We start from the raw sequence: 24538 nt of genomic DNA on the forward strand, positions 1-24538 counted from the left end.
CCGAATACGATCTCGATCTCGCAAGCATAACCCGTAATGGCGACCTCGTTAACTCTCAAGCACGCCACGACGACGTCACGAACGCCATCATCAATCTCGCCATCTCGCCAAAACATAGGCGAGCAAGTCATCTCGCCTAAAATCGCAAGCACTCATGCACTGACTTCCGCTACGTCACCTCGCCACCGCATCGCCGAAAAACCTTGATCTCGCCAGAATTTTGAGCAAGCATTGAACTCGACCCACGAACCAAGACAAGGGTAACTCTCGAACATGCCACTGAGTGCGCCATCGCCGAGACCTGCGAGACGCGACCGACAAGCTGGACGCGCATCAAGCATCGAGCACACCCCCGCACGACATCCACCTCGCCAAGTCTCGCAACTCACGATCTCGTACGCAAAAGTCTTGACCTCACCATCCTCTTGATTTAGCCATGATCTTGTACGCAAAAGTCTCGATCTAGCCACGCTCTCGTACGCAAAAGTCTCGACCTCGCCATCCTCTCGATCTAGCAACCATCTCCTATGCAAAAGTCTCGACCTTGCCATGCTCTCGATCTAGCCACGATCTCGTACGCAAAAGTCTCGACCTTGCCATCCTCTCGATCTAGCCACAATCTCGTACGCAAAAGTCTCGACCTCGCCATCCTCTCGATCTAGCCACGATCTCGTATGCAAACGTCTCGATCTCGCCACGATCTCGTACGCAAAATTCGATCTCGCCACAATCTCGTACGTAGAGGTCTCGATCTCGCCACGATCTCGTACGCAAAAGTCTCGATCTCGCAACTCTCACTCAAGCTCGCAACCCTCGATCTCGCAACTATCGCTGGAGCTCACAACCCTCGATCTCACACTCCCGATCTCGCAACTCTCGCTCTAGCTTACCACTCTCGATCTTTTAACCCACGATCTCGCACTCTCGATCTCGCCACTTACAATCTCGCAGTCATGATCTCGCCACTCTCGATCTCGCATTCTCAATCTCCCAACTCGCGCTCGATCTCGCACTCTCGATCTCGCCACTCTCTATCTCGCACTCTCGATCTCGCCACTCTTGATCTTGCGCTCTCGAGCCCACAACAATGCGGATGAAAATTCTCAATTACGCCATCGTACATTGCCCGTCGTCGTTCCATGACTTCACGATTCTCCTACCACCCTCGACGACACCTCGCCATCGTCTCCATCATGCCACCACACCACAGAGAATAATAAGTTGTTGACCTCTACACACCGCCGCGCCAGGATTAATGACCCGCTAGGCCAAGGCACCAACATCGCTCCGTATTGAAGCTGAAAGTGACTATTTTTGTGGTGTGGTGGTTGAATGATGTATGGAATGATGACTTATGAATGAATGGATGTCAGGGTGTTTCAATTCCCCTTATGCAATTGTAGTATAAGAGGTGTCAATCCAATTTGAGTGTTTGTGAACAATCAAGATGTGCATATGAGTCTAAGTCAAGCCAGATGTAAAGGTTGTTTGTCACTAACAATCCTTTGATGAAATGGAAAGTGCAGAAAGTAAAACTACAAGAACTAGGAGGTAAATGCAAATGGAACAGAGTGATTATGACAAACAGAAATAGAAACTATGGAAATGCAAGTATTGAACTAATGCAAGGTAAGTAATGAACATGATACTAAATGAATGCAACAGAAATGCAACTAGGGTGAGACAGGACAAACACAAATCATAAACACAAGTTCTGGGTTGGAACTCGAGCAAGCACTCGATCGATTGCTGATCGAGTGAAGGGTTGAGCTGGATAAATACGCAAAATAGAGCAACACAAGAAAAACAGAGCAATACCAAAACGAATCAAACAACATGATTTAAGCTAAGAAATCAATAAACAAGGAAGGTCGTGAGGAGGGATTCATGGGCTGGACTATGATTGAGGTCATCTAACTTGGTCAACAAATCTCAAACAACTTGAGCTAATCTCTAGACATATATTTCTAAGACATGTTTAATCCACTCTCATGGCAAGAAACAATCAAACTCATGCATCTCTAGACTTGTTCTCACAAAGTAAAGAATCTACACAAGCAGGCATTAAGCAATATGTCAAAAATCAAACAAGACTTCTAATCTCTTAGCAAGCCTAATGATAGTCTCTAGATCTAGCCTTATCTATGCTCCTTAGACATTGGTGTGATGCTAAGAGGCTTGAAATCAGATCCTACCCTCTCAGATATAGGATCAGCATTAAGAACATCTAGCCTAGAAGAGATCTACAACAATCAAGCTTGACCAAATCAAACAAACCTCAAACACAACCCAGCCTAACCCATCCTCAAGATCCTAAGCAACTACTCACAAGCATACATGATGAACAATAAAGTCATAAACCCAGAAAATACTGAAACTTGCATCATTAGAAAGATAAATCAAAGATCTACAATATTGAAGAAAGAACCAAACTCAAATTCTCAATATTAAGAAAGTTATGAAACCAACAATATTGAAGAATTTAGTCTTTTTCTCCTTTTAAAAGAAGTACAAGATCTAAGAAAAATAAAAGTGCAAAAGGAATAATTCTAAAAAAGGTAAAAACTAGGTTTTAGACTCTCTAAAAAGCTGGACTCTTTTGGTGGCTGCAGGTACAAACCCTTATATAGAAAATGTAGTGGAAGCCCTAAAAACGCTAGAAGACAAAATAGCCAGGCGGCTCGACCAACTCGACCTGGTGCTCGGTCGAGTGACCGGTCGAGTTGGCTCCTCTTGTGCTCCTCCCACTCGGTCGAGTCCCTCTCAGCACACGGTCGAGTGTCTGGTCGAGTGGGCAGTCGAGTTGGACTCCGGACCTTGGTTCTTCAGCCTTAGCTCTCTTGCTTTCTCCTCATGATTGCTTCACTTCTCCTCAGCATTGCTTCCATGCTCCTTAAGCTCCAAAATCACCTGTTTATGCATGAAAAGATGCAAATGCAATGCAACTAAACTCTAATGCAAGAACAGTCCTAAAGCTATGCAATAATGGTCAAAATGGATAGCAAAAGATGCAAAAGATGTGAATATATTAAGGGAAAACAAGGTAAAATATATGAACATCAGAAGCTGACATCGCATGCACCATCATGCCGCGACGCACAGTAACCAGAGAGGATAAGGCTTCACCAAGCTCAGCGAGCATCATTCCAGCTGACCTCTCTTAATTGGAAGAACGGCGAGACTCCGAACAACCATGATCTTGCCCTTGCCAAGTCTCGAACACTCTGACTGGACAAGCATCAGAGTCGACAAATCGAGCACTATCAAGCAGTTCCGAGGCTAGTAATTTTTCTACCACCGCAACAAGATCCACGCGTCAGTCGCTACCTCTGTGCCATCTGGCCGCAAGGGCAAAATCTTCATTTGTGGAGGTGACAGAAGGAGCCCTAGATCGATGGCCCACTATAAATACCATATGTCGTTGTCATAGCTCAGGATCCGAAAGCTGGACAATTAGAGAGAGAAGAGCAATTATTTTCGTATTAACTGCGCTTAGCTTTTTGATTATCATTTTCTGTAAACCCTTCACTTGAATTCTACCTTAAGAAAAGGAGCAGATTCGATTCATCCTCATTTATATTCGTGTTATTTATATTGTCGATTTCATACGTCAACAATTTGGCGCCCACCGTAGGGCTGAACGGAATCCTTTCTTTTGACGATTAGAATTTGAAGAGCCAGGCGTTTACAGAAAACCAGAAGCATGTCTCACACCGATCTCTCCAGTGACGAAGGCGTCAACACCTCCGCGCCACGCTCTGCCGCGACATCGATCTCTCTCGCGAGGACGAACCAGCTACAAGGCGTCAAGAGGACCGAAGCAGCTACAGTCTAGGACCGAAGCCCCCCGTTCGTGTAGCCGCTGGCGTCAATCCAACCGACCGCGAAGCCATAGGTGCTACGCGTGTGGCTCCAACCAATCACACCCATATTATCCTCGCATCCCGGACGACACAAACATAAACTCATTCCGCGTACCGCGCCCATACGCAAGCACCTGTCACTCGCAAAAAACAATCATCGATATTCTCGACGCCTGAATTTGATCTCGATCTCGCAAGCATAACCCGTAACGGCGACCTCGTTAACTCTCAAGCACGCCACGACGACGTCACGTACGCCATCATCAATCTCGCCAAAACATAGCGAGCAAGTCATCTCGCCTAAAACCGCAAGCACTCATGCGCTGACTTCCGCTGCGTCACCTCTCCACCGCATCGCCGAAAAACCTTGATCTCGCCAGAATTTTGAGCAAGCATTGAACTCGACCCACAAACCAAGACAAGGGTAACTCTCGAGCACGCCACCGAGTGCGCCATCGCCGAGACCTGCGAGACGCGACTGACAAGCTGGACGCGCATCAAGCATCGAGCACACCCCCGCACGACATCCACCTCGCCAAGTCTCGCAACTCACGATCTCGTACGCAAAATTCTTGACCTCACCATCCTCTCGATTTAGCCATGATCTTGTACGCAAAAGTCTCGATCTAGCCACTATCTCGTATGCAAAAGTCTCGACCTTGCCATCCTCTCGATCTAGCAACCATCTCCTATGCAAAAGTCTCGACCTTGCCATGCTCTCGATCTAGCTACGATCTCGTACGAAAAAGTCTCGCCTCGCCATCCTCTCGATCTAGCCACAATCTCGTACGCAAAAGTCTCGACCTCGCCATCCTCTCGATCTAGCAACGATCTCGTACGCAAAATTATCAACCTCGCCATCCTCTCGATCTAGCCATGATCTCGTATGCAAACGTCTCGATCTCGCCATGATCTCATACGCAAAATTCTCGATCTCGCCACAATCTCGTACGTAGAGGTCTCGATCTCGCCACGATCTCATACGCAAAAGTCTCGATCTCGCAACTCTCACTCAAGCTCGCAACCCTCAATCTCGCAACTATCGCTGGAGCTCACAACCCTCGATCTCACACTCCCGATCTCGCAACTCTCGCTCTAGCTTACCACTCTCGATCTTTTAACCCTCGATCTCTCACTCTCGATCTCGCCACTTACGATCTCACACTCTCGATCTCGCAGTCACGATCTCGCCACTCTCGATCTCGCATTCTCAATCTCCCAACTCGCGCTCGATCTCGCACTCTTGATCTCGCCACTCTCTATCTCGCACTCTCGATCTCGCCACTCTTGATCTTGCGCTCTCGAGCCCACAACAATGCGGATGAAAATTCTCAATTACGCCATCGTATGTTGCCCGTCGTCGTTCCATGACTTCACGATTCTCCTACCACCCTCGGCGACACCTCGCCATCGTGTCCATCATGCCACCACACCACATAGAATAATATGTTGTTGACCTCTACACACCGCCGCGCCAGGATTAACGACCCGCTAGGCCAAGGCACCAACATCGCTCCGTATTGAAGCTGACATCGCATGCACCATCACGCCGCGACGCACAGTAACCAGAGAGGATAAAACTTCACCAAGCTCAGCGAGCAGCATTCCAGCTGACCTCTCTAAATTGGAAGAACAGCGAGACTCCGAACAACCATGATCTTGCCCTTGCCAAGTCTCGAACACTCTGACTGGACAAGCATCAGAGTCGACGCATCGAGCACTATCAAGCAGTTCCGAGGCTAGTAATTTTTCTACCACCGCAACAAGATCCACGAGTCAGTCGCTACAAACTTGGTGTTAAATTCATCTTTCGACGTGATATTCTTTGGACTTTAACACTAGCTAGCTAATTGAAAAAATACAAAAACAAAATTTCTTTCTTTGAAGAACAGTGAGAGCTGGGAAGCAGAGGGATTGTTTGTCTGTGATACATTGCCCTCAGCTGTTGGAGTAAACCCAATGATCACCATTCAGTCTACTGCTTACTGCATCTCCACAAGGATATAGTTAACTCTCTCCAAAGCAAAGAAAAGTATAGAAAAAAATAGAAAAGAAGAACTGAAACCATTACGAGCTTTTCCTTGTAATAGATATTCTGTTAAGAAACCAGAGCCGTAGTTGAGTTGATCAATTGGCTACTTGCCTACTTGTAGATTTCGTATTTGTGAATAAGCAAAAACTTAAAACCCTTGTTTGAAATTCTATCATTAACTATGTTGTTAATTCCTTTTTTTGTCTTTATTTAATGACAACAAAACATGGAAAACGAAAATAAGTAAAAGTTTATTTCTTAACATTTTGTGGAAAAAAGTAAAGTTAATATTTACGGAAGATAACGTGACTATATATACTTTACTTTTATATAAATGTAATATATATATATATATATATATGAATTTCCTTATTAACATACAAACGACTGTCTATAAATATAATCTCTATAGTCTAAACGAAGAAGAAAAAAATAAACTAAAGAATTTTCGTTGTGTTGTGAAGAAGCAATATGATTCATGTTGGTGCCATTGTCTCAGCCATCTTCGTTGTCTTACTCGTCGTCTGTGCTGTTGATATTATTTGCCTTTGTTTATGTTTAAAAGTACGACGACTGTGGTTTGTGGTGTTAATTCTTTGCCTTTGTTTTAATATGATTTTACTTAGTTTTCCATTGTTATTTAAATTAATAGAGCATTATTCTTAAAGCAATTTTATTTTATATCTATCGTACATAGTGTCGATGTTTGTGTTTGGAAAATATAAAATCTACAAGTAAAAAAGTTTATGTGAGATCTTGAAGATAATTCTACATGAGTTTTATATCAAAATTGGTAATAATAGGGCTGCAAAACCCAAAAGAGAGGTGTCCGTAATAACACGTAAGTAATAGTAATATTTTCATCCAATAGTATAAACAAAATAAAATGAAGGGCGGGGAGGGATGTAGCCAAGTGGATCAAGGCAGTGGAATCCACCATGCGCGGGTTCAATGCGCTACCATCTTTCGCTTCTTATCTATTAAAATTTGGTCTATCTAAATCAGAATAAACCAAACATATTTTTTGAAGTTTGAGAAACAAAAAAAGAGTGGAAAATATCCGATTTTGCAATAAAAAAAATAAATATGATGGAAAACAAATCCAAACATTACTTTCTATCTTTATCTATTTAAGTATTAACATTTTTAAAGTATATTTTGTGTTCTACCTTTTTAGTTATAATTATTTTAAAATTTATTTACAATATTCTTAGTCTCTAAAAAATTGCCAAAATTTTTGAAATATGGTAAATTGACATAAATAAGATTATTTAGATTTTAATTAAATATTCAACAATTATCAGTACAAAAATTCTTTCCTAGTGTTATATATATATATATATATATATATTCAATTTACAAATAATCCACCAAATTTTATAATAATTATATTTTCCATACAAAAAATTTATTACCATATAATTATAATCTAGAGATTAAGCAAATTTTTAAAATGCTACAAATAGAATATTTTCTATTTAAAAAAAAATCTCAAAAACTAATAAAACATCAAATATAAATTAAATATAATTAAAGAAGAGTATAAAAACATAAGCCCGCCACCGTGTATTGTTAAAATCTAGAATATTATTATAATAAAGTCACTCATTTTACATGAATAAATTATTTTTTCTCTTCTCTAATTACTGCTTCTTCACCGATCTTCAATCCAATCCCACAATTAGGGTTTAATTTTTGTCTGAAGCTCGTCTTCTGCTGCAATGGAAAACAACATTCTGAATATAATCGTCTCTAGGAAGTCTGTGTGAAAGTTGGAGGTTGATTTCAATGTTCAGAAAATGCTTTTACGACTTGAAGCTCCAACTAAGTTTACATTTGATGTCGATAAGGGGAAAGGGTTAGTTTTCTTTTAATTTTGAGGGAGCAAGCTCTGTGGCAACCTCTGCTGAGAAACACATCGCCTCAGCTGTTCGCACTGGCAAGGCAATGACTCGCTTATCTCAACCAGTACAACCCCTCTCAGCCACCTATGCTACAGGTCTTGTCAAGGTTTTTGTTCCAACGGATTTGAAAGGTATTTTTTTTTTTGAATGTAATGTTAAATTATATTCAAAAGCAATAAAAACGTTTGTACAACTAGTGCTTCGTGAGATTGAAATTTTAGCCTAACAAACTATATAAGTTTGAGGAAAGAGAAACTGAAAGAAAACAAAAATAGGGTCAGCTTCTAGAACTCAGCCATAAAAGTAAACCGTCATCATAACGTCGATCGCCCATCTGCTGAATAGCTAAGAGTTGGTTTCGAATTTGCTGATCAAGTCGCTGCACTAGCTGTCCTGCATTGAGCGCTGGTTCTCCATGCCTACGGCCATTGCGCTCCCTCCATATCGAGTGAATCGCTAGTTGAAATATATAGCGAGATAGGAAACCATGAAGGCGGTCCTGCTGAGTACCTGAAGTAAAAGTAAGAACCGTTTGCCAAGTCGTGGAATAGTTGCCCTTGAACACCCCCTTGGCCAGAGCTGCCCAAACTTCAGAAGAATAGCTGCAGGAGAAAAAGAGATGATCTCTAATTTCTAAGCACTCCAGACACAGAAAACAGTTTCCAGAGTCTCCTCTGTTCCAACGGCTAATTCTCTCGCCAGTGGATAACCGGTTCTGAATCGCTAGCCACAGACAAAATGCGTATTTTGGGGTCATATGCGTGGACCACACACTATGGTGCCACGGGACAATGGGAGAGGGAGGACGAATATGGTTCCAAGTGTCGGTGGTAGAAAAGGTAGCCTTGTTCGTATCATTCTTCCCCCGCCAGAGAACAAGGTCAGAGTGCTCTGTTCTTGCCTGGTATTGCGAGTGTAGAGCCTCTTCGATCATGTTTAGATTGTGGAGACGGTGTCGACGTCTGGTACGAAGAGACCATGCTTGATCCAAGGTCATATGCCGAGTGATCCCTAAATCAATGAGACCTCTCTCTCCCGTGATATCAATCAATCGACCCAGGGGAGACCAATTATCATACCAAAAAAAACAATGCTTACCGTTGCCTACTTCAACCTTACAAAAAGAAGCAGCCAATGCCCTATACTTTAATAGTTTCCTCCATATCCATGATCCTGCAGCCGCAACCTCCTTGCAGAGCCAGAAAGATTTACCTTTGAGCAAATATTGGTCAAGCCATTTTACCCAGAGAGAGTCACCTCGTGACACAATACGCCAAACCAACTTAAGGCAACATACGTCATTTGCCACTTCCAAACTGCGAAGGCCGAGACCCCCCTCTGCTTTTGGCTTGCAAACTGTTTCCCACGACAATTTTGCCTTATGTGGGTTCATCACTACACCGGACCAGAGGAAAGCAGAGCAAAGCTTATCAAGTTCTCGAATACATTCTCGCGGAAGACTAAAAGCACCCAACCAGAAATTACAGACACCCCAGACAATAGAGCTGATAAGATTGAAACGTCCAGCAAATGAAAGGTAACGTGCAGTCCAAGAACTGATGCGTTTCCGGATTTGCTCCAACAAAGGTGTGCAGTCCGTTACTGTTAAACATCGAGTAACTAATGGTAACCCCAGATATTGATCTGGCAACTGGCCAACATCGAAGTGAAACTGTGATGCAATGGCAATACGAGCAGCGTCTGAGAGTCCCGCAGAATACAGAGTTAACTTTTCCAAACTGATGTGAAGACCTAATCGTTTGGCAAACATATCGAATACCTCAACTATGCCAGCAACAGAGCGTAATTTACCATCAGACAGAACCATAATATCATATGTGAAGCTTAAATGTGTCAAACCAACAGCCTTGCATCGAGGATGGTAACCAAACCGCCCCACGCTTGCTGCCTTGTCCAACATTTTTGAGAGCACCTCCATGCAGATGACAAATAGATAAGGGGATAGAGAGCAGCCTTGCCGTAATCCCCTTGAACTCGGAAAGTAACCCGCTAATTCTCCATTAATCTGAACAGAGAAGGAAGCAGTCGTGATACAAAGTTGGATCCAGTGCACAAACTGAGAAGGGAAGCCGAGTGCTGAAAGGGTAGTCAGGATAAATGACCATTGGACTGAATCGAAAGCTTTAGATATGTCAATCTTAATCGCGCATCTTTCAGAAATCGAAGCTTTGTGGTAGTCTTTGACTAGTTCTGTAGCAAGCAATACGTTCTCAATCAACAACCGGTCTTTAACAAACGCCGACTGATTTCCAGAGATGAACTGAGGGAGAATAAGCTTGAGTCGATTAGCCAAAATTTTAGATATGACCTTGTAGAGGACATTGCAGCAAGAAATGGGTCTGTAATCTTTCATCACACGCGCCTCCAAGGTTTTGGGGATAAGTGCAAGTATAGTGGAGTTAACTCCCTTGGGCAAGAATCCTTTATCAAAAAAACGATTGAATCGCAAGGGTAAATTCATTACCAAGCACATCCCAACTAGCTTTAAAAAACTCTGACATAAAGCCATCCGAACCAGGAGACTTATCATTTGGCATTGAGAAAAGGACTGTTCGGACCTCTTCCTTAGAAACTGAAGCAGTGAGCGTCGTTGCATCTGCATGAGAACAACGAAATCCCAGTAAGTCTTGAATCACCTCCAGCGTGACTCCCTCAAAACCTTCCGGAGACAATTGCATAAAATCCTTAAAATGTCGCTCAGCCTCGATTTTTATATCCTCTCCTGTGACCACAGAACCATTTGGACAAAAAATCTCCCTAATTGTGTTCACAGCTTTCCTTGTTTCTGCAGCTCGATGAAAGGTTTTATTATTCTTATCCCCCACTTTCAACCAATGTAACTTCGAGGTTTGCTTTAAGTATTTCTCTTCCAGTCTTGCTACATGTTCCCATCTTAGATAAGCCTCATGTTCTTCCTCTATGGACTCTGTAGTAGGACCCAACATATTCACCTCCTGTTTCTGACACAGCGTTTCCGAGGCCTCCTTTGATCGTTTGACGAGAAAGTGGATCCTTTGTTTAGCCAAAGATCGAAACAGTGGTTTTAAACCTTTAAGTTTCTTAGTGAAACGGAAGATAGTGGAAGTAGACAAGGACAAAGGTTCAGTCTCCTGCCAATAGTTGGCCACCAAAGGTTTGAACTCTTCCATATCAGCAAGCAGGTTGACAAACTTAAAAGGCCTACATTTTCGGATTGGAACCGTCTCCCCATCAGATAGATGGATACGACACCGCAGATGATCCGAACAACCACCAGACTCAAACACACAGTAAGATGACGGAAACACCTGCAACCACACATCATTGACCAAAACACGGTATAACTTCTTCATTATGGGATCATGATCCCTCTTATTCCACCATGTGAACAACGGACCATGATAAGTCATATCAGCAACCGAACAATAGTTTACCACCTCCTGAAATGCACGCATGCCGAGCGAGACACTTGGAACATCATCCACCCTCGAATGTTCAGCCATATCTAAAGTCTCGTTGAAATCACCCATAATCATCCACGGTTTACTACACAGAATAGGAGAGTCATAATGATCTTTAAGCTCCTGCCATAAGACCCTGCGTTCCTCCCCTAAATTCAGTGCATAAACAAAGGAGCAGAAAAATTCCTCCTCCTGATCATTTAACTTCACCGAACATGTAATGACCTGCTCCCCCTTATAGAATGGAGTAAGCCTCACAGTATCACGCCAAACAATCCACAATCGACCTCGTGGATTATACTCATAGTTAGACATCACCGACCAACCCTGAAAAACAGCATTACTTATATTCTGAAAACTCTGTTCTCGAACTCGCGTCTCTAGAAGACATCCAAACTGAAACCTCTGATCATCCACCCATCTTCTTATAATGGAATGCTTAGACATATTGTTTAATCCCCGAACATTCCAGAAGAAACCCGACATCTAAACTTGTTTTGGGGCGAGGGACCGGCTTCGAGCCATAGGATTAACCCTGGAGGATTGAGTAGAAGAGTTCGAGATGACCTTGTGCGCTGTCTTAGAGTCACAAGGCAGTGAAGGACGGAGGGGAATCTTGGGTTTAGTCCCTCGACTCGTCCCCTGCGCAACCAACCCGGGAGGTGAAGGTTTGTGATCAGTCAAGACTGGAGGAGGAGGCAACTGCTTGTCATCGCCTACAGTCGCCAAAGGTTGCTCGTCAGGTGATACATCATCTGCACCATCATCGACATCTAGAACAGCATAATGGTTTGAACTAATAAAGACTCCCTCCGTGGGTCCCGCTGTCCAGAAAATAGAACCGCGTCCTGCTTTCGTTGGAGTGACCCATGCTTGCTCTTTACTCACTTCCCCCAAGTCTAAGGAGCCTGTTGCCTCCTTCAACTTAGGAGAACTGCCTGAATCCCCCTATTTACCAACATCATCTACCGTATTCACCCCCTTATTCAAAACAGCATCATCTACAGCAGTAACCTGCGGAACAGAGACAGGCGCGGGAGAACCTGGTTGCTTAGCAAGCGAGAGACATGTATCGCTTGAGTGACCCCACTTTTGATAGTAACCACACCTTGGAGGCAACCGAGGGTACGTGTACTTGACGGTAGAGGCCACCTCCCCCTCTTCCTCACCTGTAACCATATACTTTGTCGGTAATTCCTTTGTCAAATCTGCTTCTACAAGAATTTGTGCTACATCAAAACTAACACAAGCCTCTGTGTTGGAATGAAGTCGCACTGGCTTACCCACGGCACTGGCCAAAAACTCAATACCCTTCTCAGAAAACAACGATGGCGGAACATTTGTTAACGTAACCCAAAGAGGTATCTATCGCATTGCCGGTTGAGTATCCTCCGTAAACGGTGACCACTTCGAGACAATCATCGGAATATCCATTATGTTCCACATCCCTCTGTTGAGAACACGCTGCCGAATCCCCGCAGAACAAACACGGAATTTGACTGTCGAGTCGTTAACCTCAAAAACATCTATCAAGGAAGATTAATCTCCCAAGCGCCAGATCTTGTTCACTATCATATGAATCTTCCCCACATGTGGGGCTTTCTCATTCAGAAACTTACCGATCAAAAAATCATCCCAAAGCGGTTTAGCCCCTGCATACACCTCCTTTGGCACCACCACCTTTGCCAATCCATCAACCTCCGAGACAACAAACTTTTGCTGAGAGAACACATGCTTTTTAGCGACATTAAGCCAAGTACGGTTACCTTTCTGCGAACCCGCCCGCTGGATCTGCGACGAATCCTCCAAAACCTGAGCGTTTCCAAGTTACAACCCCTGGATTAAACCATCACCACCACTTCCCTGCGGAACCACCTCCACTGGACTAGCAGAAACCTCTGGCAAGACCGCCTGACAACCAGGAGAGATCGCCGGCAGCGACATACGTGTTACGAAAGCCAAAAACCCTAATCGCCTATTTTTCGCTTGCCACGTCAGCTTTTAAAATTTTATAGCAAAACCCTTTTTTCATCTGAAAGGTATTTTCTCGACTGGCTCTACCAGAAAAAAAAAACTAAAACAAGCTAGGAAACTGAGAAGACCAAACCAATAGAGGAGGAAATCTCAAGTTCTTCAGGAGGGCAGTGATACAAGTCAACCTTTACAAGGTCAGGAGGGAGAAGAGAGTCTGTTGTTTAAAAGGATCGGAAAGCTAGTGATGAAGTTGGAGTCTCACAAAAACTTACCAAGCGCATTGAGGAAAAGGTGTTTCCACACGAGGAACCGCTGACTCATCAATGATCTTTATGACTTGGAATTTTTAAGGTTTAGGTGTGTGGGGGGGGGGACACCTTGACAATTCATAACATTTTCCAGATTTTATGTTCCTCCTAGAGACGAAAAACTATAGTAATCATGTGGTTAAGTTGCACAGGTCTTTGGCGTATGATCACTCACATGTTGTTGATCCAGTTGGTTTTAGTGGAGGCTTAGCTTTGTTTTAGAAGGCATCATACGAGATTGAAGTAGTCAGTTCATATCATCGCATTATTGATGTTAGAGTGAAACTCAGGTCCATGTCCTTCTTCATTTCATGCGTATATGGGGATCCAAAATCTCAACATCGTCAAGTTGTTTGGGAAAAGTTGGTAAGTGTGAGTGTATCCAGAGATGCTTCATGGTTAGTGTTGGGGGATCTTAATGAGATCCTGGATAAATCAGAAAAGCTTGGTGGACCAGCACAGGCGGAATCAACTTTCTTAAGAACATGATCACTGATTGTCTTCTACGGGAGATCCCCAATATTGGTAGTAAGTTCTCCTGGGCTGGAGAACACAACAAGATGTTGAGTGCAAGTTCGACATAGCGTTGGAAAATGCAGCATGGTTTCCGCTTTTCCCATGGGTACAAGCTTAGTATTTGGTGTGTATTGGTTCAGATCATCGACCTCTTCTCACACGGTTTGTGAGTGAGAATATTTCGTAGCAAGGATAGTTTCTATTCCATAAGAGATGAAATTAAAGCCTGATTTTGTTAACATAGTTAAAGAAGGCTGGACCAAAGGAGTTGATGTCGAACATCCTTCTGTAATGGTTGCGATGGCATTACCGGTGCATGTTATATCATGTTTTAGGCTGACAAAACATCAGTGTAATTAAGAAGATCAATAGAGCTATGGCTCTGTTGTAGTGGAATGCATTACATTTCTTGGGAAAAGATTTCTCAGTCGAAAGAACGTGGAGGTCTTGGTTTTAAAGAAAATGTCGATTTAATCAAGCTTTGTTGGTGAAACAAGCATGTTGTTTATTAGATTCTCCAAAATCTTTGCTAGCAGAGTGTATAACAAGAAATATTTTGAAGAAAAAACACTTCATGGAAGCGAGGATTGGATATAGACCTTCTTATGTGTGGCGTAGTATCTTGTTTGGGCGGAAGTTGCTGGAGAGAGGAATGTTGAAATCTATAAGAGATGGACGAAACACAAGTGTATGGGTAGGCAAATGGGTCTTTGACTATCAGCCAGGACGTCCTTTCGACAGATAGCAAATGATAGACTTGAAGGTGCATGCCTCTTCACTGTTAACTGAAACTGGTGACTAGGATGTGCAACTCTTGGAGGAGCTCTTTCCACTCTGTGAGGTCACACGAATCAGATACTTCCCTCCAGGTCAGACTCTTTAGGATAGTCATGTTTTGGCTTATACAGTCAATGGGAAGTATTTGGTGAAGAGTGGTAATTGGCTTCACACAAAGGAGATAGACGGTTTGGAGCATTTCCAAGAGAATTTCTAATTGTTAACAAAGTCAAGAAGGGGATTTAGGACATTTTAACTTAATCCAAAATCAGAATGTTCCTTTGTAGAGCTTTATGTGGCATCATTGAAGTTGCTGAGTGCATGTGAAGACATGGTTTACAGGTTAATCCTCTATGTCCTGAATGCAAAGCTGCAGAAAAGATAGTTGCTCATGTTCTTTTTGGGTGCACTCTGGCAAGTAGAGTGTGGACTGAAATCTCTCTGCCTGTACTGAGTCAGGGCTTTTCCGCAAGTGTAGTAAAAAATATTGATTATGTGCTAGAGTTAATGAGGAGGATGGAGCTGCCGAGTAAAATTTGGTCTGCTATTCCTTGGATCCTTTGGGAATTTGGAAAGCGCGGAATGGTTCTGTTTTCTCAGAGAGAAGACATGATCATCATGTGGTGCTTTCTACCGCATTGGAGGACTCTGAAGTGTGGTTATATCAACAACATATATTGTTACAGGAAACATCCAAGGATGGTATGAGACATGGTACTGCTCCACAGTTTTGGATTTAATTCCTTCCCGAGGGAGTCTGAAATGCAATATCCACTGTTCATTGTGAATGCAACCCCCTTTTGTGGTAGAGCTTGGTTGCTAAGGAATCATGAAGGGCATATAATTCTACTTGCTAGAGATGCTTTCTTACCACGGTTGAATAGAATATAAGCTGAACTTAATTTTATTTTGTGGTGTCTCATAAGTCTTAAGGATCTTCCCTTTTTCAACAGTTGAAGTTTGGTAAGATTGTCAAGCTACATTAATGACTTTGGCGGCGCTGTCAGCTTGGTCTAAGTATCATTCTCAATTATACAAGATTGCTGGAGTAGTACAGGTGACAGGGGAGGTTTCTTTTAAACTCTCTTCACCGAAAGCCAATTCTTTGGCTAGGGATATTGCTCAAAGCGTTACAAAGGACGGACGGTTCACATGTTATCTGGCTAAAGGCGGACCAGCGTGGTTGCATGCACGGATTGAGGAGGAACGTTGTAGAGGGCATGATTATTTCCTTGGTTTAAATCATATGGTTTTGTTTTTGGGGATTGTTACAGTTTGCGTATGCACTTTTGGGTTCTTTTATTAAATTGATTGAAGTGTTTAAAAAAAACAAAAAAATATATATATATTTCATTATAGGATTCAAAATAAAAATTGGTCATAACATAAACTTGTTGTCACTATATTGCTCACTGGTCAATTTTTTTTCATTAACATCTGCTATCAAACACTATATTTTGTTAACCTAAACTAAATTTTCCACAACCAAAAACAAATATGTCATAACATAAAACTAATATGTTCTGACTATATGTCATTCTAGCCATTTTGTTATATTATTATTTTATTTTAGTTTAATGTGTTATATTATACTAAATTTTTAAAATATTGAATTTATTTGTCAAGAGCTTAAATAGATTAGCTCAAAAGAGCCAATTAAAATATTGAATTTAAAAATGTAAATATAGATATAATGTTTTATAAAAAGTTATAATATATATTAATTACTGTTTTAATTATTGTGTTATATTATATATATATATATATATATATATATTTTAAAAAATATATTAAATTACAAATATATATATATATGTAAAAATTTATAATATTGATTAAATGTGGAAAATATTAAAAATATATATAGCAAGGAGTGATTATTAATTTTTCTAATTAAATACTTTTAATAATTTAAATGTGTTATATACTTATATTAATCAGAGAGCTTATGCACTTTAATGCTTATGCTCCACTATCTGTTGTTCCATTTAAACCCTCAGTTTACTTCATATTCGCTTTTCAGAACACGGATGTTATATTTGATTGCACAAGTATTTTAAATTTCATAATGACCTAACGATTAGACCATGGTCAAACTGAACTGGATTAATGGTCGGTTAAATTTTTATTAAATTCGTTATCTATCAAATATGGGTATAAAACCGATAAAAATGATTAAAACCCATCTGAGAAAAATACAAATATTTTAGGTACATATTGGCAAAAGGAGTAAACGACAAACAAAGAGAGGTCCAAATAACTCCCGTAAATATTAATATTTATCCAACATTGGTTGTTATCTTCTGTCCACTAAAATCTGCCTGGTCTACTTAGACCAGAACAAATAGAGCAAGTACTACACGTATTTTTGGAAGTTTGATAGAAAAAGAAAAATCTCCAATTAAGGAATATATGATATATATATATATATATATAATTGGTAACAAAATATTTTCCAAACTTTAAACATTACCTAATTCAATCCTGAAGACATAAATTTTTTAAAAATACTTGGGTTAACCTTTTTTATTCACCTATTCATTTTTAAACCAATCATAATCTTATATGTAATTTTACATTTAAAAAATAAATCAATTTAAAAAAAAAACAAAAAAAAAACAAAATATGTGTACTTTTAATTAAAGAAAGTTAAATATTAGTTTGTTTTAGATTTTACAATTAAATTAGTTTATATATGGGTTTAGATTTATAAATAAGGATTTGGGCTTAGATTTTAGGGTTAGAACAATTATGTATACCGGTTTTGTTCACCTCTCTTCTCTTAAAGACAAGTCTTAATTAGTCACCGATCCGTTCAATCCCATCCAAAACCTAAGGTTTAGTTTTTGTTTGAATTCTTCTTCTGCGCAAATGGTAGTAGTTAACCATATTGTGAAAATCGATGTCACTACGTGGGTTTCGAATCTAGCAATAAATAAAGAGTCTAAGAACATAGTCAAAATCTATCAAGGCGTAAAGACCGAAGAGTCAATTGAAGACGAGAGTGGAATTGTAACACTAATAGATTCTTCTAAAAGTCTACATGAACCAAATTCTCATATCCACTTGTTTCCGCGTAGCTGCACGTCATCAAGTCATCTCTTTGAACTCTTACGTGATGAACAAGTTCCTTGCTGTGGATATTTAGATCAACTACATGATCTATCTCAATTCTTACGTGATGAACAAGTTACTTTTTGCAGAGATATAGGTAAAAAAGTCGCTCTTCAAGTCAAACATTCGTTTGCTAATGACTTTTCTCTTCGAGAACCTGTTTTCGTTACCGTCAATGTGAAATACATCTACGAGAGGCGTATGATTTTGCCGCCAGCTGTTTCTGTTCCGAGAGGTGCTCCAGCTGAAGTATTACAGAGGTTGGTTGAAGAACAGATAGTGGAATCAACGTGTTCGATTTGTATTGAGAATTTATCGGGAAACATCATCCGGATGCCTCGATGTCTGCATATGTTTCATCAAGATTGTCTTTTCAAGTGGCTTGGTCATCAAAACTCGTGTCCCTTGTGTCGCGGAGTTCCGTACAAGGAGGAGACTCAAACTTCGGCTTAGGACTAAAGTTAGGGTTAGGGTTAGGGTTAAGAAGATTTTGAAATCCGTTTTGTCTCAATTTTCTTGTATCGACGTTTTGATATATCATATGATTTTCTGGTGAAATATCGAAATTATTTCGGTACTTGTTCACCATAAAAGTTGTTGTGTGTACTTACAATTATCGCAACTTGAGAGAAGTTGTAATCACCAATTACAAAACTCTTTCTAAAGAACTAATTAGGTTTTGTTTCATCTCAGCGTCTCCTAGTCTTCTGTGTGAAATAACTCATAGTCTTGTCAAAAACTCAGTTATGATCCTGTTCTTTTTTCTTATCGCTGCAGCTCTTTTTATAGACATTGCCGGCGTCGTTGGTGTCACCAGAAAATACGGCTACCAATAATGGTTGCTGCCACTATTTTTACAAGAAGCTGATGTTGCTCTCCGCATACTTGTGTGTTAAGTAACCTATAATTTGAGTCCCGGGTCGTTAAAAACACTGTAACAAAAACTGGTTACTTTAACAAATCATATTGTATAACTTGTAAACAAGTGTGAAGTGATCTTAGTGCAGTGGCCGAAGGTAAGTCCTTAATGCATAAGGCACCAGAGATCGAGTCCCGCTCCCTACGAATGTAGGGATTAGGCTAATGGACCGGCCTGTTGTGTCCAATGGTTGACAAAAAAAAACTTATAAACAAGTCTATATATAACTCATCTATTATTATTATTATTATTCTTCTAGTCTGAATAAATCTGTATAGAATAGGAAGTCCAAAGATTTTGGATATACTTCAACAGAGAGCGATTGGATCTACTATAACAATCATGAAAGAAGCATAAAATTCCTAAAATGATTCACAAAGCTTTATACACTTAAAGAACATCTTAATCCAATATTCTGAAATACTGCAAAATTGACAAAACAGATGAAAGACACAAATAACTAGTGTTAAACAAATCAAAAACACAAACACTTGAAAAATCCTGGAATCTCATACACCGCACCGTTGCTTACTGCTTACATCTACCTTTTCATCTTCTCCAATGTTCTGGAGTCAGAAAAAAAATTGACCAAACAAGATAACGAAGAACAGTCTAGACTTGTGGATAAATTACTTGACACTCAAATATATATGTATATATATTTATATATACACATGTGACATGACTAGCAACAAGCTTAGCTAAGAGGTTGAAGAACATGGCTGAGTGACGGGGGAATATTCTTGTATCCATTTCGAAGATACCAAGAATGGTCAGGAGGATTAACGGCTCTAATTGATTGGATGGAATCTTCAAACTCTCATATCTTCAAGATCAACGTTCCTGGTTACAACAAAGATGACATAAAAGTGCAGATCGAAGAAGGGAACGTTTTGAGTATAAGAGGAGAAGGGTTAAAGAAGGAAGATAAGAAGAAAGAAGAGGATTTGGTGTGGCACGTGGCGGAGAGAGAAGCCTTTTCCGGTAAAGGTGAGTTTTTGCGGCGGGTTGAGTTGCCGGAGAATGTGAAAGTGGACCAAGTTAAAGCTTACGTGGAGAACGGTGTTCGTACTGTTGTTGTTCCCAAGGACACGTCACCCAAGTCGTCCAAGATTAGGAATGTTACTATTACTAGAAAGCTTTGATGTCATAACCGGTTTTCACCAGGTTTTTGGTTTTTATAAGATGGAATAAAATTGGACTTTGTTGTTACTTCATAAATTCAATAAAGCATGTAATGTTTTAGAAATATTTTAAGAATTGGTTAAACGAAGAAGATTATATAATAGATGATGAGCAAAGAACCCACAATACTGAAGATTTTACATAACCCGAAAGCTCTGATTCTAACCGAATTTAACCGGTTTCTGATTTTGATTCAGTGTTTGTTTATATATTGCTTAAAGCGGCTTATACCAAAATGAAACAAGACGCTGATGGATTTACTATTTACATCACCAGGAAGCTAAGAATTTTTGACCGGACTAAATCGGGTTCTGATTTACATGAGCTAAATAAAATTGGACTGTATATAATATATACATACTTCATAAACCGAAAGTATTTGAACAGAATTGTAAAACAAGATTTAACACAAAAGAAGAAACCAAAGTATATTAAAAAGGAATATTTTTGAAAATTGACATCATGAAATAATATTTTTGAAAAATGACATTGAAAAATGAAGTTTTTAAAAATACTTCAAAAAAAATTATATTTTTAGAATTTTTCTACTTTTTTTCTAATAAACCAAAAAATGTATTTTAAATATGAAATTGACTCCACTAACCCTTATATTTTATGATTTGGTTTAGTAATTAAACCTTTAATTTGGATCAGTGTAGTTTTTTCTCATAGTAGTCTAAGACAAAGCTAAATTAGAAAATCTACTACTAATAAAAAAAAGTTATTCGAGGCTTTTAAGACTAGCCACATAAGCATTGTTGAACTCTCTCTCTCAACATGTCATGTCATTCTTCTAAGAAAATCTCTTCTTCTTAGTGTTATGTGGCATAGATTAAAGCTCAATTTCATCTTTCGCATCCACTACTAACTAGGTAATATCTTGGGAGTTGTTGTATTAATTATGTTATAATTCATTTTGGTTTATGTAATAATCATAAAATTATAAATATTGTCTGAGAATATTTTTTTAATAAAGTTTTTTAAAATAGTATTTATGAAATGTGGTATTGAAAAAGATGTATTTTTAAAATTCTCCCATAAATACAATATATAACAAACAAATTTCCTAAATGTCAATAATACACTTTATATATTCAAATCATACAATATCAAAATATACCACTTATTTAAAAACTGTTGTTAATGATAAAAATAAAAATTTACTATATGATATTCAAAATTTACCTAAAACACTTAATAATTAAATTCCAAATTTATTTATAAGTATCAATTAAATATATTTTCTATAAAATCATATGAAATGAAATTAAAAATCCCAAAGATTAATATAAGATAAATTCTAGGTTAAATTCTAATGATTTTTTCTTTGTAGTAAAATTTTGGAAATGAAATATCAAATTGTTTTTTATATAGAAAATCACTAAATTACAAAATTATGAATTAAATAAAAATTATAATGATATTTATATAATTATATTTTGGATCACAAGAACTAAATATAATGATAAGTATATAAAAAAATTTGATTTAATAATTCTATTATAACAGTTTATTCTGTTAAAAAATTGCATACTTTTAAAACTAAAATAAATATATATGAATGAAGATGATTTCTTTAGCTTGATTCTCTGATTGGGCTTTGATCAGAAATTAGTATCGTTGAATCTGCATCGATAATTATTTTTACAGCCACCAAAATTTTATTATACATATGTAATTAAAAATTAAAAATAAAAGGAAGACAAGGAAGGAAGAAATACATAAAAACAAAGAAATAAAATTGAACAAAATAAAAGATAAATCTAACGAAATATATAATCACACTCTTACCATAAATTTTGAACCCATGCAAGAATATAAACAAAACAAATAGTATATTTAGAATTTGAGATATGGTGGATGATGATGTGAAAATGATTATTTATAGGATTTCAAGGGATGAAAGTTACATTTCTAAAATATTTTATTATACATATGTAATTGAAAATTAAAAATAATAAGAAATACATAAAGACAAAGAAATGAAATTGAACAAAATATAAGATAATTCTAACAAATATATAATCACACTCTTACCATGAATTTTGAACCCATGCAAGAACATAAACAAAACAAAGAAAATATTTAGAATTTGAGATATGGGGGATAATGATGTGAGAATGGTTATTTATAGGATTTCAGGGGATGAAAGTTACATTTCTAAAATATTTTATTATACATATGTAATTGTAAATTAAAAATAATAAGAAGACAAAGAAGGAAGGAAGAATACATAAAAACAAAGAAATAAAATTGAAAAAAATATAAGATAAATCTAACAAAATATATAATCACACTCTTACCATGAGTTTTGAACCCATGCACGAACATAAACAAAGAAAGAAAATATTTAGAATTTGAAATATGGTGGATGATGATGTGAGAATGGTTTTTTTATAGTATTTCAAGGGATGAAAGTTATATTTCTAAATATTTTATTATACATATGTAATTAAAAACTAAAAATAATAAGAAGACAAAGAAAGAAGGAAAAAATACATAAAAACAAAGAAATAAAATTGAACAAAATATAAGATAAATCTAACAAAACATATAATCACACTCTTACCATGAGTTTTGAATCCATGCAAGAATATAAACAAAACAAATAAAATATTTAGAATTTGAGATATGGTGGATGATGATGTGAGAATGGTTATTTATAGGATTTCAAGGGATGAAAGTTATATTAATAAAATAATTTTTAATTAGAGGAGTTACAATTATAATTTATAGTGTGTTTGAATGAAAAGAAATGGAAAAATAGTCAATTCATAATTTATGTGATTTATGTTACAATTTAATAGTAAAGTGTAGATTTAAAGTATAAATTAATGTACATTGTTATATTTTTAATTTAATTAAAAATAAATATTATTATTTTTAGAAATTAAATGCTAAATGGACCAATAAGGATTGAGTGACACCTTACTTTTATGTATATGATTGTGTTTGAATAAAATTAAGTGGTGGAATATGATTAATGCATAATTTATTTTATTTTATAAATATATTGTTTTAATTGGGTATTAAATATTGTTTAAAGCAATTAAATTAAACAATTAGAAAGCAAAAAAAAAAAATTAGAAAGCGTTAAATGAAAATCAACTAATAAAGAGAGACTAAAACTTTACTTTCATATATATGATTTGGTGTCAATTTCATCTTTGTACATTCTTTAGTCTTTTAATACTAAGCTAGTACCATGTTTATTAGCATTTAAGGGATAAAATTTTACTAAGGGCTGCAAAACGTAAAAGGAGTGAAGGACAACAAACAAAGAGAGGTCCAAATAACTCTCCTAAATACTAATTTTTCATCCAACGGTTGTTATTTTCTTGTCCATTAAAATCTGCCTGGTCTACTTAAACCAGAATAAACCGCGAGCAAGTACCAAACAAATCTTTGGAAGTTTGAGTTTGACCAAAAAAGGAAAATATCACAGCAAAAAAAAATATATATATATATATATATATATATGATTGGAAAAAAGAAAAGGAAATATCATTACTCTATCTCTCTAATATATAAGGGCGCTCATTCTGAAGGAATCGATTATTATTTTCTCTTCAATCCAATCCAAAAAAAAAATAGGGTTTGAATTCTTCTTTCTGCGCAATGGAAAAATATATTCTGTCAATCAAAGTCACTGCGTCGGTTTCGAATCTAGCAATGAATGAAGAGTCTAAGAACATAGTCAAAATCTATCAAGAAATAGTGATCGATGAGTCAATGGAAGACGAAAGTGGAATTGTAACACTTTTAAATTCTTCTGAAAAACCACTTGTACCAAATTCTTATATCCACTTGTTCCCACGTAGCTTCACGTCTAGCCATCTCTCTGACCTCTTATGTGATGAACAAGTTTCTGTTCCTCCGATGACTGAGGAGGAAGATGTTCCTTGTTGTGGGTATATAGGTAAACAAATAGCTCGTCAAATCAATCACTCGTTTGCTAATGATGTTTCTCTGAGAGAACCTGTTTTCGTTACCGTCGGTGTGAAATTCATCTGGGAGATACGTGTGATTTTCTCGCCTGTTGGTTCTGTTCCGAGAGGTGCTTCCGCTGAAGTATTACAGAGGTTGTCGGAAGAACAGAGTGTGGATTCTCCGTGTTCGATTTGTACACCGGATTCTACGTGTTCGATTTGCTTTGAGAATTTTTCGGGAATCATCATCCGGATGCCTCGATGTCTGCATATGTTTCATAAAGATTGTCTTTTCAAGTGGCTTGTTCGTCAAAACTCGTGTCCCTTGTGTCGCGGTGTTCCGTACGAGGAGGAGACTCAAGATTTAGGGTTACGGTTAAGAAGATTTTGGAGTTCTGTTTGATTTCTTAAGGGTAATCCTTCTTACATATTCCGTTCTGTCTCGAATTTTTTCTGTATCGACGTTCTGATATATCATATATGGTTTTCTTGTAAAATATCAGAAATTGTTTTTGGTACTTGTTGCATCGTAAAATTTGTTGTGTAAAGGTCAAAA

The 24538-nt window shown here is 38.2% G+C and overlaps 2 protein-coding genes across 2 annotated transcripts; both read left to right on the forward strand.

The window, feature by feature from the left end:
• Window positions 15821–20013, forward strand: LOC104720528 (21.9 kDa heat shock protein-like). The gene is made up of 3 exons (XM_010438420.2): window positions 15821–16053; window positions 18039–18209; window positions 19584–20013. Exons 1-3 carry the CDS (start codon window positions 15821–15823, stop codon window positions 20011–20013), a joined length of 834 nt encoding a protein of 277 aa, XP_010436722.2.
• Window positions 23667–24479, forward strand: LOC104719381. The gene has a single exon (XM_010437298.2). The coding sequence runs from the start codon at window positions 23672–23674 to the stop codon at window positions 24383–24385; it is 714 nt and encodes a 237-aa protein (XP_010435600.2). The 5' UTR covers window positions 23667–23671; the 3' UTR covers window positions 24386–24479.

The sequence above is a fragment of the Camelina sativa genome, chromosome 10, assembly GCF_000633955.1.
Source record: "Camelina sativa cultivar DH55 chromosome 10, Cs, whole genome shotgun sequence".
NCBI lineage: Eukaryota > Viridiplantae > Streptophyta > Magnoliopsida > Brassicales > Brassicaceae > Camelina > Camelina sativa.